The sequence below is a fragment of the Rutilus rutilus genome (genome assembly GCF_951802725.1).
Source record: "Rutilus rutilus genome assembly, chromosome: 10".
In the NCBI taxonomy this organism is placed as follows: Eukaryota; Metazoa; Chordata; class Actinopteri; order Cypriniformes; family Leuciscidae; genus Rutilus; species Rutilus rutilus.
In genome coordinates, this window is record NC_140215.1 from 10,268,388 (window position 1) to 10,284,947 (window position 16,560).

Genomic DNA, 16,560 nt, shown 5'->3' on the forward strand with positions numbered 1-16,560 from the left:
GGCGTGGATTTCCAGTTTACACCAACTACGTTTGGAGTGTCGTGAATAATTAAATACCTCATGTAATAATTCGAAATTTACCAGGTATTTTAACAAATATTATCTATATGTTATACATTGTTTCTCAGCATATTTGGAAAATAATTTGAACGAAATGGGCAGAAGTTTGATAAAAACATCTTTATGGTTGTCAAAAATATACATTAAAATACAACAGAATTATTGAAATAAACTTCATATTCAGAACCTGGGAAAGTATGTCTGAAAACAAATGTACAAATTCTAAATTAATGTTTAAGTACATGAAAATACACACTAAGATCTAATTATACTTAACTAAATAAAATTAAAACATCAAAAACAAAACTGCTAAGACTAACAACCAGCAAATAAAATACATTTTCATTCAAATTGCAAAGACTGGAAATGGCATTGAGCAGTTGCTGTTATATTGAAACATCAATTCTCTACAATGTCTAAAAGACACTTCAACTTGAGGCTACACACACGTTCCTCCTCTTGCTGACTTGACAACTCTCTTTTCAAGTCCTGAAAACGCTGGAATAAAGATACCGGTCTGCTTTTTCCACTAGGAGATTCAGTCGAATCAACCACTTCCTTCAAATAACAAACAAACACATTTTAATTAAAGCTACTTTTCAATTTCATATTAGTAGTAGTCAGTTTATTTGTCCCCCATGCAGCATACTCATACAGATATTTAACAATCACAGTAGGCATATATTAACAATAATTTAAAGCAAATAAATCTAATTTAAAATAACCAGACCATGATCATCAATTAACACTAGAAAAAGAATTAAAAAATGTAATTGCTTGGGGGATAAATGATAGTTTGGACTTGTTTTTAATGCATCGGGGAACAATACCGTTGGCCAGATTGCAGTAATTCAAAAGCATAGGATAAAGGATGCCTGTTATCATTCACAATGATGTAAAGTTTTATTCAGCACTCTCTCTTTATATATACTCTCTATACTTGTTAACGCAATACCCAACAGTTTACTTGTCATTGTAACTACTTTCATATTAGCACTAGTTATACTGGAATACTGTACCTGTATGTGGCTGGTAGCAGCAGGGCGCTTCCTAGAGGAGTTCATGACTAGAGGAGGTGCAGAGAGGAGGGTGGAGGGGAGGAAGAGAGGGAAAGAGGCAGAGGAAAAAGGATCCGCCTCAATCCGACACTGAATCTGCTCTCCAATTCTAGATATAGAAGTAAAAGAAAATGAATAAAATACACAAAATCCCATAATGCATGTTAAAGAGGACAATTTAAAAGATGGATGGGGAATAAGGTACAAACACTAATTTAAATGGCCCCTACTATGATATTTTATAGGTTACTAATTTAGATTTAGAGGTCTCTTACAATAGGTTCACTTGGATCCAAACACTTTAATTTTTTTAATATACACAGCATCACCACCTCTTTTCTCATAGTGTATGAAACGGTTCGATCAAGGATCCGGTCTCACTAAACCCCTCCCTTCCGTGAGCCTACTTTGCTCTGATTAGTCAGATGACCCAGTCTGTTGTTATAGGTCTACACTCTACATCTTACAGCGTGTGTCGGAAATGAAACGCCCATTACCATCTCTGAATTTCAGATCCGGAGGCTTCCTCAGCACTAGTAAACACAGTGATTCAAACAGTAACCTTGGCGTTGTTTTATCATATCAATATGCATACCCATAGGCTGGTATTATGTAAATTTGTTTCAAAGTTCGTGCAGGAAGTAAGACAGGAATTACTGAAGACTTGTTTCAAGCACTTAATAATTGGTTCTTTCTTAATAATAGGGGCATCATCTAAATTCTGTGTAAAATTCAGTTTATTGCATTGGTAAAAAATATTGAACCTAACCTCTGGCCCTCAGCATTCATCTTCTGAACAGTTGAGAGAGTATGTTGAAGTCGCTCCATTATGGGAGTCTGTGTGCTGTCTGGAGCAAAGCAAAGTCTGTTCACTTTGCTAGGAGATGATATTTTCTCAACCAGGTCAAAAGTTTCCTTTAAAAACACACACAAAAAAAAGAGATTTAACGCATTTATAGTGATCATAACTTTTTAAAATATTAACTCCAGTTGTGACGAAGGCTCTGGAATAACTCTACCTGTGTATGCACAGTGCCAGCAGCAGGATGCTTTCGGGAGGGGGTCATGATCAGAGGCACAGAAAGATTGGTGGAGGTCAGGGCAAGAGGAAAAGATGAAGGGTGCAAATGATCCGATTCAATTCGGCGCTGTATCTTCTCTCCAATCCTACAGATACACGTTAAAGAACGGTTACAGCAACAGAACCAAGCAAAAAAAAGGCAACAGTTAACTGTTAAATTAAATTAGTTAAAGCTAACCTCTGGCCCTCAGCATTCATATTGCGTATGGAAGAGAGAATCTGTTCAAAGCGTTGTGCTATGGGAATTTGTGCAGTATCATGAACAGAAGGCCATTCCTCTGTGTCTATGTGACTCTGAAACAGCTTCTGCTTGGGGAAATGTCTGGCTGCTGTGCTGGGCCTGATATTAGACCTATAAGAAAAAGTTAAAAATTGTGCTTAAATCTTTTATTGTAAGGCTGCTATACTACATAAGATTATACCTTGAATAATAAATAAGTAAAAGAGTGATAGTTACACTTCTGAGGCATGCTGTTTCTCCTGGTATGTCTGTTTCACAGCCTCTATCCAACTGTCAGGGGGCTGGAAACTCTTCAGACTGTCTTTGTTAAAATATACATAAATCTCACCATCATCTGTGAGTGCATCTGTGATTAAAACAGTTAAAACATACATTTAATAACATAAATATACAGTTCATAATTTCCATTCTGTTACCAATCTGTTATTCTCACCTTCTGCCACAAGAGGCTCTAAACTCCAGTCCTTCATACGATGCTCTACACACAGGCATATGATATCGTCCCAGGGAATTTCTTGAAAGGATGGTCCAGTCTTCTCATAGTCATCCCCATCTGTACCGCTCGCATGAAAATATTGGTAGTTCACTCTTCTTAGCAGGTTCTCCAGGCGGGACATTAGAATGGGTTGGCTTAAGGGTGAGGTGGGGATCTGGGATACGTACTGGATTATAGAGGCGCACAAATGTGGCCAGGAAGCTGAGTAGTAAGGGAAGAGATTGTTTTAATGCCACCATACAAATCCATAGCATTTATCTAGTTAATTCAGGGTCAAATACCCAAATTCTACTAAAATGTGTAAAATTGCCTACTGCCAGCATACACTATCAGTAAAAAGCTTGAAATAATTACGTTTTTTTTTTTTAAAGTCTCTACCAAGGTGAAACTTAATTGTTTTTTGTTTGTTTTTTAAAAACAGCAAAAGTGTGAAATATTAACATTTAAAATAACTTATTTTTTCAATGTAATATATATTTTAAAATGTATTACTGTAATGGCAAAGCTTTATTTTCAGCAGCCATTACTCCAGTCTTCAGTGTCACAAAAAGAAAGATTTTGTCAAAAAAAAATTCTTGTTATTATCAGTGTTGAAAAGTTTTTGTGGCTTAACATTTTTGTTCAAACCATGACTACCAGTTTGGGGTAAGAAATAAAGGATAATAATACTTTTATTCAGCAAGGGTGCATTCAATTTTTCAAAAGTGCCAATAAAGATAAACATTTATAATGTTACCAAGATTTCTTTTTAAAATAAATGCTGTTCATTGAACTCTATTCATACAAAGAATCCTAAAAAATGTATCACGGTTTCCACAAAAACTAATATGCAACAAAACAAGAACCACCATCAATAATTAATCACCAATAATAATTGATAATAACAGAGCAACAACCAGCATATTAGATTGATTTCTAAAGATCATGTGACACTGAAGACTGGAGTAATGGATGCTGAAAATTCAGCTTTGCCACCATTTTAAAATAGAAAACAGTTATTTTAAATTGCAATACTATTTTACAATAGTACTGTTTTTACTGTATTTTAAGCATAAGAGACATTACTGGTAAAAAGTTTGGAATCCACTAAAAGCTTTACAAGCTTCTGGTATTGCATTCTCCCATTAGCAAAAGATATGAAAAATGTGCCAATTTGTACATGAAAAACCAAAAAAACTGGATCTTAAACTTTGAATTTGTTTGGAGTGTGGATTTCCTGTTTTTCATAGTATTCTCCCATACCATTAACGGGAGGCAGATCCCACTCAGGAAGTTGCCGACTGAGGATGGTTCTCCTCAGCCAGTCCTGGTGTTCTGGAGAGTTCCAGGCCTGATGAGGAATCAGCTCGCTGTTCTCGGGGAGAGAGAATTCAGGAGGTGGCCAGCACAGACTGGACAGGTGCTCTGACGAAACCACACCTGCCAGAAAACTCAGCACACTGTTACAGAGTTGCACAATAGGCTCCGGGCGCTGAGACGGAAGACCTGCATGTTTCCTGTCCTGCTTGTCTCGTTGTAGTCTGGAGTGGAACTCACGGCACAGGCCTAACTCAACAACCTGCAGCAGGGTCTGAGAGCAGAGGGCTGGGCCAGCGGGAGAGCGGGCGGCAAGCCACCTCACAACAAGACTCATCTGAAGAGGAATGGTTATAAAAAGAATGTGTGAGTACATCATCCATATTTAGTTAGCTATCATTTATAAATATATCACCCTATTTTGCCTATTGGACCAATACCAATAGCACTATAAGGTCACATTTATCGACTGATACTGATAAGATATCCACACACACATACGCATCCCTAACAGACATATTTGTAACTATTTTTAATTAAATTAACTGTGTATTCTCAATATTTTTGCTGAATGAGGATTGCTGTACAGTGTACACTAATGATTTTAAGGTATATTACTAGAATATTTTTTAATCTAAAGATAGAAGTATAATAGAAGTCATTTTATAAACAAAATATTAGATTAATCTTTTATATTGTCAAATAAATCATCCTAATAAATGGCTTTTTCTTTACTTAAAATGTAATTTCCAATTTCAAGTAGAAATGTGACCTGGACATAATAACCCCTTACAACTGTTGATGAGAAAGTTAAAAGTGACGGAGAGTAGCAAAGAAAACCTCAGTGAGATGTTTATGATAACTATATTTACTTCAATTTATTTTATTTTTTTTGCAGACCAACCTGTTCTGAGCCTTGCAGGTCAGTGAGGGTTGCTGGAATATGGACAAAGATGTATTCAGAGATGAGGCCATCTCTCACTAACATATTCAACATGAGTGCTGTGAAAGAGAGACAATAAAATAATCAGATTGTACTTGTAGTCTTTAACACCCCTTGTCTATTATACAATGTATTTTCTTTAACAAACTTGCCTTCTTCCAAACCCTGATCGCTGATACCACTGTCTTGGTTGCCAGTAACCACCACAACCAGTGGTAAAGGAGAGTGCCAGCAGCTGGCCTGCTGCACCTGCCTCAGCTGGAGGAGGGCAGAGAGCAGGGTCACATCCTCATCCTCTTCGCCCTGTCCAGCACTATTTAGAGGGGGAAGCAGCATCAGCAGAGCGTTGGTACCATGGAGCTCCTTCTGTTCCTCCAGCAGGCACTGGTCTTCTGCACTTAGCGGGCCATGACATGCCTGCACAGAGACACAGGGGTTAATCATCTGTAAATGCAGAGACATTTGGACCCCTGGATACAATTCTAATGAGCTAGAAATTAAATTTTTGTAGGTCAAAATCCTTTTTTTACATTTAGTTCCATCGTCAATGTTTTTTTTAAATATAGGTTCTTGGGTAAATGCCTGATACACACAAACTCAAAATGGTCACGTTTTATTCTAAGAAAAAAAATTCTGTATCAGTAATAGCGATTTTTAAAGCTTTTAATTGTCTTGAAAAAGGCAGTTGCTAACAAGTGGCTAATTTTGACAACAGAGGTTTTCAGGGACATTAAACATCACGCCGAACAGGTAAACTCATCTGTTCACTAGCCTGTTTTTACAGCCTCATTGTGTTTATAATCGCAGTCTTGCAAACTATTGTAAGCAAACTTACAATCAAACTTTCAGGCAATTTTTTTTTTAAATAAAGATATTGAAGTCACTCGACTGTGGTGCTTCAAAATTCAGTTGTGTTAATTTGTGAAGATTATCCTGATAACCATTATGTAAAAAAAAAAAAAAAAAAAAAAAAAGTGTTGGTCACAGAGCTTATTTTCTGCAAAAATCCAAAAGTCAATGGAAAAATCCTACCGAGTTTTTGACAATGGAACCAGGGTGATGCTAACTTCCGGGATGGCCAACAAAAATACGTCATCACTGTACACATTTTTCCCCCCTGTGGTCCATTTTCTCCTCATTACCTCACTGTAACTGAGTAAATAATGACAGAATTTTCATTTCTTCTGAGGCTCACCTTTATAGAAATGTGAACTTCATGAGTCTGTCCCTTAATATTTGTCAGGCTGTGACTGATGCACAACGTTTTTAGTTTCCCTTTTGGTTCTTTCTCACTATCTTCAGATTGATTTCCTCCACCCAATTTAACCTCAAGCCAGTCTGTCAGAATCCTGCATGGAAACAAACATAAATAAAACAAAAGATGTCAGTTATAATTTCACATGTCTTAAGAAATGTTCCCATCATTTTGTTCTTTACCTGCTGGCAAAGCTTATGTCACTATCGCAGCTGCTTGGCAACAGAAGCGTGGCTTTCCAGAAGACTCTGTCAGGTGCATTAGGGGTGCTTTCTGCCACAAGGGTGGGAAGGTCAAGAGGCATCCATACACGCTCACTGCCAAAGAAGGACAATTAAGCATACAGACAATCACAGTGATCTGCATCCTGCACATCTATGCCAAATTGCATCCAAATTGTACTTACCTCAGTAAGAGATTGTAGTAGTAGGACACTTTCATTTGATGAACTGCTTCTTGTCTCATTTTCAGCAACCTATAATATTAAAGTCAGAACCAGGAACAATCATTTAGACGAATTCAAACCAACAAACAAATCCAAGCAAAATAAAATAACTAGATTGAAATCACCAATAACAGACCTTGTGCAGGAAACTGCCATATTCCCAGAGTTGCCCAGGTTGACCATCCCCTGAGCCAAAAGGACCATACAGGGGCTGGAAGGAGCACTGGGGACAAGGGCCTTCAGTTTGAACTGTGGATCTACACAGCCAGGGGCTGCAGGGAAACCACGCATCTGTCTCTTTAGCTGCCGACGCACGGCTACCACGTCACGCCACCTAGAGTACATGCACACATCCGTTCTTTAAAGATTTCTAAAGAAGTGAGATAAAACACACCTCCAAGACCTGCTTTATACACATAAAGAGAAATAATTAGCTCCTCAAACCTCTTGATGAACTTGCGGACGCGCCTCAACTCATCGTCCAAGATCTCTTGTGCCATCGCGGCCACCTCCTCAGCCATCGTCTCCTCTACTATGCTGTTGCATTCCTCCGCAGAGCAGCGAGCAATACAAGCCGCTTTCATCTCTAAAGCAAGCCTGGAAGAGAAATACCGCATTACCAGTTTTGCAAACGTTTATTGGTGAAGTTCATTAAAAACTGTCAAGAACATGTCCAAGTCATGTTTCTCAGTCAAGTAATGCATCATAATAACTTGTTTTGTTGCATTTATTCATTTAGCAGATGCTGTTATCCAAAGTGACAAATGAAGACTACAACAAATGATTAAACTTAAAGGGATTGTTCACCTAAAAATGAAATGTTGTCACCATTTACTCACCCTCATGCTACTCCAAACCTGTATGACTTTCTTTTTTCTGTTGAAAACAAAAGAAGATATTTTGAAGAATGTCGGTAACCAGACGGTTGACGGCAGCTATTGACTTCAATTGTATTTTTGTATCTATGGAAGTCAATGGCTACCGTCAACTGTTTGATTACCAAAATTCTTTAAAATATATTCTTTTGTGTTTAGGAGAAGAAATAAACTCATACAAGTTTGGAAAAACTTAAGGGTGAGTGATGACAATATAATTGATTGAACTATCCCTTTAAGGAGACAACAACATGAAAAAGCCAAAGGTGACAGACAAGCCAGGCATACCTTATCTCAGCCTCAGCGGTCGCTCTAATGCTCTCTGTTAGCACCTCATCACTGATCTTAAGACACATCTCACCACTGAACTGCTCAAGAAAGGCTTCCTTCTGCCTAAAATCAAACAAAAATGAAAGAAGAGTAGGAAACTTAAACACAAAAACACAAGTATTGTATTAAATCATGAATGTAGAGGGTCTTTCACACACACCTGGCTTCTTCCTTCTTGCGTTTCTCTTCTTCAATTCTCTCCTTCTCAGCTCTGATCTCTGATGCGGACAGTTCCCTCAGCAGCTGATGTAAGACTTCACTCACAACCGTATCCAGCTCACTGTCACTTGCACTGCAAGACACATGTGAGCAGATACATTAAGAAAAAAATAAAAGTTTGTTTTGTGACAAAAAGAGACTTTGGCCTAAAGGGAAGTGAAATCTTCTCGCTGAAAAATAGTTTAATTTTCACCCTCAAGAATTTTAAACCTGTAGGTCAATAAAGGAAAGAGTTCCTACCTGAGGGCTACAGACACATATTCAGCAGCAGCACGGGTTACATTAGAGACTTCGGCCTCCACTACCTCATGAAGCACCGCATCCACCTCTGCCATGATATCCTGCCAGAGATAAATGTATCATCAGTGAGCTTATGTATGTAGCACATTGTAGGACTGCTGCTCTTTGTGGTTAAGATTGAAAAGTGTCTCACTTGATCTGTGTAGGCTGGCTCTGGTTTGGGTGGAGGAGATGGAGGTCGGACTGGCTGCGGGGCTAATATGGGTTGGAAAACTATCTGTGTCACCCCAGGCAGAGTGGGTTCTGCTGTTTGGGACTTCTCTCCGGTTTCCTCCATATAGTCAGGTTTTACAGGCTCGGTCATGCCAGGGACATCCATTAATAGCCGTGGTTCAAGGAGAAGCCTTGTTTTCACCTGAGGCCTGGAGTCAGGCTCCACCACAGGCTTCAACTCCTGCCTCTGTGGATGAACTGCCAAAACCAAAATATCTTGTAAAGAAAAGCCCATTCTAATTTTCACTAATGAAGTAAGAACTGAAGTGCATTCACACCTTTCAGGGCAGCTGGTGGAACCTCTGAAGATAGACGATCTCCAGTGTACTTGTTGTTGGAGTCAAAGCTGCAAACGGGATTTTGCTGAGGCGGGCTGGGCAGCAGTCCACCGTTCACCACCTCGCCAATCAGAACAGTTCTCTTCCTCTCAATAGCCACAGACTTGCTCTGCGGCAGGGAGAAATCAGGCTCCTGATAGGCTGTCCGACTAAGTTCTACCATGCTGGATAAACAAAATAAGGCATTCATTTTCAAGAATTCTGCATCTCCAAAATGACATTGGATACTACTGCATTGAGAAAGGATCTAACATTGTACAAAATGTTTTGCAAAAATCAAGACAACAGAGAATATAAGTAGGACATACCCATCACTGATATTAAGGCCATGCTGTTGAATAAAGTCTGTGGCTTCAGTGGCATTGCGGAACATGAGCATTCTGACAAAGTCCTCGATTGGGAAAATGGTGGATCTCAGGGACCCAACAGTAAAGGCCACATTGAGGATTTTCAGTGCCTTGCTTCTCACCTAAACAAACAGAGACAAAAATTGTTCTTAAGAAACTTAAAAGTGTAATGAATGACAAAGTACTTCATAAATACTGGCTACTGAACTACCCTCTGGGTAAGATGCATTTACCTGATTGAAGTATCTGTGAAGTATGCAGCTGCTCAAATAGGAAGCTGCACTCACAAGTTTAAAGAACCGGACAAAGTTATTGCTGTTGAGTGCTGCAAAGGCTTGCACAGCAAAATCCACTTCCGGAGACCCCCGTACCTCTTTGCGAAACTGCTGCACCTCACTGGATTGACACAAAGCAAATCCATTTGTATTATTTATACCGTCAGTGCAAAAAAATAAAAAAAATAAAAAAAAATAATCGCTGATTGGTACTCTTCAGCAAATTATCTGTTTCAGAACCATTCTGTGCTGTCATTGGAAACCAGATTATTTCCCTCTTCAATGTGCTCACTAACCTAAGAGTCAAATGCATTTATTTTCTGATCATATAAAAATATGGCAAGACATTAAGGCTAATACATTTATATTTACGTATTTGACAGGCGCTTATTACATATATCCCTGGTTTCACAGACCAGACTTAAGCCTAGTCCCAGACTAAAATGCATGTTTAAGCTGTTTTTAACTGAAAGCCACTTGCACTGACATATCTTAAAATATGTTAGTGCCATTGTTTTGTCTCAAGATGCACACCAGTAATATTTTTTTGTAAGGCACATTTATAAAAAGCTACTTAAATGTCCTAATTGAACTAAGGCCTATTCCTGGCTTTTCATTTCATTTCAGTCATTTCATTTGCCGGCCATCTTTGAAAGGTCTCTAGGCATGCAAGTGCAGCTCTTATCTCTTTGAATGGGGAAACATCAAGTTCTCCAAAACTGTTCGCCAAGCTTACGATTAAATTTCATATTTGAAATCACCAATGAAATAACAACGGTCTCATAAATTTTGTTTTAAAACACTCGAATCATGACAAAAAAATGATTTTTTTTTTTAGGCTGGATCAAGCTAATGCGGACACCCAGTCTTAAGCGTGCGTCTCAGACCACTGACTGTTTCTATGGGAACCGGAACTTCTAATGCCAGCTGCAGTGACAGGATGACTTTACCAATCGGCAATTGGCTCTTATTTAGAAAGCGGGACTTATTCCTCCATATTGCGTGTTGCACTTTCTCCCAATCATAGTAATACGAGTGCACCGTCTTTCTTTATATGAAGTCTTTGGGTACACATTTGATCAGTTCAGAATTCAAACCCATGACCTTGACATAGTTAGCACCATGCTCTAGTGTTTGAGCAACAGGGATGCCTTAACTGTCTAAAAAGGGCTGATTCCACATTCCAAATAGTTTTATGATTAGCGTTACTGCTAAAAAAATACCAAAAATAGCAAGATGAGGCGCATTACCGAAGAATATCTCCATCATTGAGCTTAAGCAACACGTTGTATTGGCGGAACTCAGCCTCATTGGAGCAGTACACTTCCTTGGTGGCCAAGTCTTGATACATCTCTTTCAGACTCTGCAGGCATTTTGTCATATTCTCATTGTTGATCTTGGCATCAAAAGACATCATGGGTTCCTGGCAGAGGTGATGGGCGCAGTGAATGTGGAAACGGGTACATTTCTCGATGAGCTGTACTGTTACTGGATCACATAGATGCTGCTGGGTAATGTCCTACAAAAGATGTTCAGGCATAATTACAAAAAATAGGCTAAGTTGTAAAAAACACAATGGCAACATAATATTCACATTGACACACATTGAATATTTTAAATCAATCAGTTTTAATATTTGTAAATAATAACATCAGTAGAAATAAAACAAAAAATTGTTATGCCCACCTTTCGAATGCCTCTCGTTCTGTTCCAGACAAAGTCATACCAGTCACGGTAATTGCCCTCGCCATGGTCCATAATCTGAGTCACCAAGTAGTCCATAGTCATGCTTAGCACAGGAAGTGGTCTAAGCTCATGAGAGAGAGGTTCTTCCTGATCGGCCGAAGACCTGCTATATTCTTTGATGGCAGCAAAATGATCCACCTAAGCAGATTTAGTCAAATAACTCAGGTAAGGTAACCAATGGCAAAGGCATTTTGACATAATATTGAACCTTGGCCAAGAACTCCAATTAATATAATATGTGGATTTCAAATCATTATTGGACTGTACGGTCACAAACCTTTTCTGTATCTGGAACAACCTCAAAGATGCTCAGCTGGTTACGGGTTTCTCTCATATACCGTTCTTTCTCCGGGCACATATCAGGGCATGTTCCCACAAAGACTTTAGACATATCCAGGTCTGTTCTTTTGGGCCGAGCTTCAGAGACAAAAAGAACATTATTACCCTATAATTTATATTCTAAAACAAACAATATAAATAATATTATAATACATTATATTACAATAAGTTCAGTACAATATGGTATCAGAGACCTTGCCGTAAAATCTTATCTCTCTGCTCTAGGAGGCGGTATCTCTCCTCTGCTGTTTCAGCCACCTGACCGATGAGAGGCAGCAGGACTGAGGGCAGGTTACTATTAGGCCGTTCTACGCTCCGGTCCTCCGAGACCAACTCCAGTGGTGCCTCAATTTCAAAAAGGAGTGTTTTAGCAACTGATGATTTTTTGATCGGAGAGCTTTAACAGATAAAACACACAGCAATAAATAATCAGGCCAAATAACCATCATGCAAAGGGATTGTTTGAAATTACATGTCTTAAATTACCCTTTAGTAAGAGAGCTAGTGGTGATGATGGGCAGTGCTCTGGGAAGAAGCTTGCAACTAGGAGAGGACTGCAACAAATCAGCCCCAGACTCTGAGTCCCCCGTCAAATCTTTGACCTCTGAAGGTTTAGCAGCTTTTTCACCAGGACCTGTAAATGACAAGCACTTTATGAGCATAACAGTACGAAAGTTCACAGCATTTATAATAATATTAAGCATAATTTTGTGCAAAAAAATCATATTGCAATTGTGACTTTAAAAAAAGTTAACATTACTGTTTCTGCTTAGATTAAAGGCTAAAAGAACACATTAAAACCAGGCATACAAATCGCATTTAAACAGCAGATCACATGTTTGATATGTCACCAACAGGACAGGTTTTCATATGCTCATCAGTCCACAGCTAAAAAAAAAAAAGCCATCATGTCCTCATTTTTTGTGATTTGTATTGTAACTTGTAGTAGCCAAAAAATGAAAATGTGAAACGATGACCTTGAGCTGAAATGAGTTTGAGAGCAGATCGTTTCAATTTAGCTTTTAGCTCAAGCAAGGCAGTGCCAAAAAATGTATGATGGGAATATTTGAATCAATTCTTAATTTCTTTCTACATTTTTTTTCTTTAAAAAAGAGAGAAAGTGTGTTTTTCTTAAAAAAAAAAAAAAATGTGTTAGCACATAGTTAATGCATCTTACAGTGTTATTTCTTTATATCATATTTTTGACAATGTTTTAATTCAGATTAAAAAAACATTTTCATCTTGCTTTCATTAAATTGATAAAATAAACTCAATTTAATCAGTTATTTTGTGGATGACATTAACACCGCACTTTAGCAACATTTTCCAGTTTAAACATTCCCACAAGGTCAAAACACAATTTTGATTTTAATTTGATTAATTTCACAGTCCTATACAATAAATCTTAAATTTCATGAATTAGAACAAACTTCTAAATAGTACTGTTACTCACTCGGTTTCTTTCTTTGCCAAAATATCTGAATTTCATTCCTTTGGAACATCTTTCCTTTCTTTTTGGCTTTGGCTGCAGATGCCTGAAGGCAAGAAAGAGTTCACTTAATTAAACCACAAACACGTTCATTAAATATAACTACTTTTCTGGCAATGAGAATTTTGTATCATGTATTTAACTGGTCACGCTCACATGATCATGGAAAGACACAATGGCCAGATGTTTCTGAGGCCTGCAATACACCTTAAGCACTTTCCCAAAGTGCCCAAAATGCTCTGTGACGAGTTCCTTCCTGTTGAGTTTGGGTGGGATGCCTTTGCACTGTATAACAGTGGCATCAGTAGGAGAGAGACCAGACAAACTGCCTGTGCTATCCTTTCGAACGGCACGTCTACCTGAAGTGTGTGTCTGTGATTCAGGCTTGAGCGCTACAAAGACAAGTGATCACAACAATGTTAACAAAAAATATATATATTTCAAAATAGTTTAGTATAAATATTAGGGATGCATTATTATATTGGTACCGTATCAGCCCTTTTTTATTTTTTATTTTATCAGCATCCGACGATATAGGATATTTAATTGTTTTACATTGATGATCTATATGTAAAAATTATTTTTAAAATGTAATCTCTAAATTAATATCCATTTTCCATACTGTACCTTATTTTGTTGTGGTGTTTAAATTGAAGTTTTTAGTGTTTTTTTTATTTTGTCAGACTAAATAGTACAGAATTTTAATATCCGCCAATAATATTAACCAATAATAGCAGAATTTTAATATTAGTGTGTGAACCTTAAAAAAAAATATCACAAGAAAAGAAATGTATCTTACAAACTTCCTCTGCTTTTTTCAAAACTGTTGGAGCCTGAGATCTCAGAGGTGTAGTGGCCACATCACTAGCTGGACCAGGTGGATCTGGTCTTTCTGGAGGATGATCATCTCTCTTGACTGGGCTGACTTTGGATCTCAGGAGCTCAGACATCGCATTGCGAAAAAGCCCTGCAGCTGGGCCACGGCTTCTCAGCAGTGGGCGTTTAGCGGGTTGTCTTGGGCCTTCTGCTCCAATTTCACTACTATCACTTTTAGCTGGATTTGGGTCTATCGCCTCCTCTTTACGTTTTATGCCAAGACTCACAAAAGCTGTTTCTCCTCCACTGCTTTGCAAATCTCCTGTTCTATCCTCCGTTCTTTGTGGGGCTTCAGTTGTTGGGACCCCAAACCCAAAGGATCCAATGCCAGTACCACCAAACGCAGGTACTTTGGTATCTGACTGTGGCTGAAGGGTCTGCGCTGAGAAGCTGAAGGTGGATGGAGTCGTGGGCTGTGAAGCAGGCGTACTACTGCTGGAAGGGTTGGCAGGTTGAGAGAAGGTGAACTGAATGCTGCTGCCCCCGCTGAGCGTCTCCTTTTGTAAAAAATTTGCATTCGAACGTGAGACAGAAGGAGCTGCTGCTGGCTGTGAGAAGCTGAAGCCCAGAGCGCTTGGCTTTACGCATGAGAACAACGAAACACCAGAGGAATTGCCCACAGTACTAGTTACGGCCTTGGATGATCCAATAGTTTCAGAGGCTGAAGACAGATTTGAACTGGGAGGTTCAGGGCTGACGCTGAAAATAGGTTTGAAAACAGATTCATTGGGTGGCTTGAAAGTAAACTGGTTCCCACTTGGGGGATTATCAGTCCTACCTCCTATTGAGGAACTTGAGGAGGATGTTGCGGTGGGTCCAGAGAGGGCAGAAAGCTGACCGAAACTGGGCTGGTTGGTAACAGTGCTGCTGAAGTTGGTCGACGATTGGGAGACGCTTGAGGATAGACCGAACGCAGAAGGCTGACCGAAAGCTGAGCTCTGATCAAAAGCAGACATCGGATTCTGTCCTGTAGCTTGAGCATATGATGGCGGTGGTTGTCCATATCCAAGCGTGCCTTGACCCAAACTCGGCTGCCCAAAGGCTGGGGCTGGGGCTGTTCCCGAAAAGGAGAACGATGGCGGCTGCACCGATCCTTGAGATAACCCACCACCCTGGCCAAAAGTAGGTGTTTGGCCGAAGACAGACGACTGTTGTGTTGACTGGCCAAAAGCTGGCTGACTAAAAGCTGATGGTTGTCCAAAGCCAACACCCTGTGCTGGGTTCTGCTGGGCAAAGGACTGAAATAGGTTTCCAGACTGATTAGTGTTGTTCGATGCCTGAAAGGCAGTTTGTGGTTGACCAAAGATGTTTGGATTCATGATGGATGAAGCAGGAACAGCAACTGTTAAGATTTACTGATGTGATCCTGAGCAAATCGGCCTGCTGGTCATGACATACGTAACGTTACTCTGAATCCTGTAAAACAAAGAGAGAAACCCGTTACCTGTGGCTTAGTTGATTTAAACCCAAATATAGAACGTATTTAACTGAAATATCTGTATAATGTGCAAACCGTGTTAAGAGCTCAAAGAAGAAAAATAAACCCGTGAGTACTGAAGGCTGAGCACGTTTTACCTTTGCAAAATCAACTAAAGTATTAATAATACTTGTATTCATCATATCTCTACATTATATATATAAAAATTAAACCCACTCAAATCGAAAAGGAATAATATCTGCAAATTTACTTCAGCGCTGTTTTCGTCTGACTCGGACAGGATGTTTATTTCTCTTCTTCGTGAACAGATGCGTCGATCCAACGATAGTCTAGGCGATTGCGGCCTCTACAGGCAGGCAAGAGCATGACACCATTGGATGAGGAGAAGTACTACAGGTGAATGGGCTAAAAATAACGCACATCTTATAGAAATCCACAAAAAATATGACACCAAATATGCACAAATGTGAAATAGAATTTATGTCACAACAAGTCAAAGTCCCTAGTCAAAAATTATACAGAAATGCTATTAAGATTGAAATCATAATTTGAAATCAACATAATTTGCTGTAATAAGAATGTATTGTGCCCGTTTTGAAACAGAATTCCACACTACATGGTTTAGCAGCAATAGTATATATAATTATATATAATAATAGATTTTTAATGTAAGGAATAATTGGCGATGGATCATTTAATTATTAGAAAAACAATGCAAATATATATATACATACATATACAGTAGTCAACATTTGAAGTGGATCAAAAAAGTTAATCAAAGTTGTCTTAACACAAGACCGGGTATTGTTCAAAATTCATGTATAACTTTGATGAAAGGTTTTGATCCACTTCAAATGTTGACCACTGCATATACAGTAGCCTATATATATATTTATCAAA

The 16,560-nt window shown here is 38.7% G+C and overlaps 1 protein-coding gene across 3 annotated transcripts; it reads right to left on the reverse strand.

The window, feature by feature from the left end:
* Nucleotides 1–161: 161 nt before the first annotated feature.
* On the reverse strand, nt 162–16,018 carry mcm3ap (minichromosome maintenance complex component 3 associated protein). Of its 3 annotated transcripts, none has more exons than XM_084422410.1 (31): nt 15,911–16,018; nt 14,146–15,638; nt 13,503–13,738; nt 13,311–13,392; nt 12,344–12,491; nt 12,052–12,254; nt 11,796–11,935; nt 11,459–11,656; nt 11,023–11,291; nt 9,731–9,893; nt 9,459–9,619; nt 9,091–9,314; nt 8,733–9,010; nt 8,540–8,640; nt 8,241–8,372; nt 8,039–8,143; nt 7,320–7,472; nt 7,012–7,209; nt 6,837–6,905; nt 6,613–6,747; nt 6,371–6,524; nt 5,328–5,592; nt 5,137–5,234; nt 4,179–4,569; nt 2,874–3,137; nt 2,657–2,786; nt 2,378–2,551; nt 2,138–2,285; nt 1,888–2,033; nt 1,080–1,227; nt 162–618 (listed from the first exon to the last, which is right to left on the reverse strand). In XM_084422410.1, the coding sequence occupies exons 2-31, from the start codon at nt 15,539–15,541 to the stop codon at nt 460–462; spliced, it is 6,468 nt and encodes a 2,155-aa protein (XP_084278536.1). In that variant the 5' UTR covers nt 15,542–15,638; nt 15,911–16,018; the 3' UTR covers nt 162–459. The 3 variants fall into 3 exon arrangements, with proteins under 3 accessions (XP_084278536.1, XP_084278537.1, XP_084278538.1); XM_084422411.1 differs by having other exon boundaries at nt 15,877–15,973; XM_084422412.1 differs by having other exon boundaries at nt 15,736–15,962.
* Between the last annotated feature and the right edge of the window lie 542 nt (nt 16,019–16,560).

Coding starts and splice junctions, on each gene's coding strand:
- mcm3ap (XM_084422410.1), bottom strand. CDS start 15,541: ATGAATCCAAACATCTTTGGTCAACCACAAACTGCCTTTCAGGCATCG. Junction 5,593..6,370: donor AAGTTCACATTTCTATAAAG/GTGAGCCTCAGA, acceptor GTCTCTGTGCAG/GCATGTCATGGCCCGCTAAG. Junction 2,034..2,137: donor CTGGCACTGTGCATACACAG/GTAGAGTTATTC, acceptor GTGTTTTTAAAG/GAAACTTTTGACCTGGTTGA.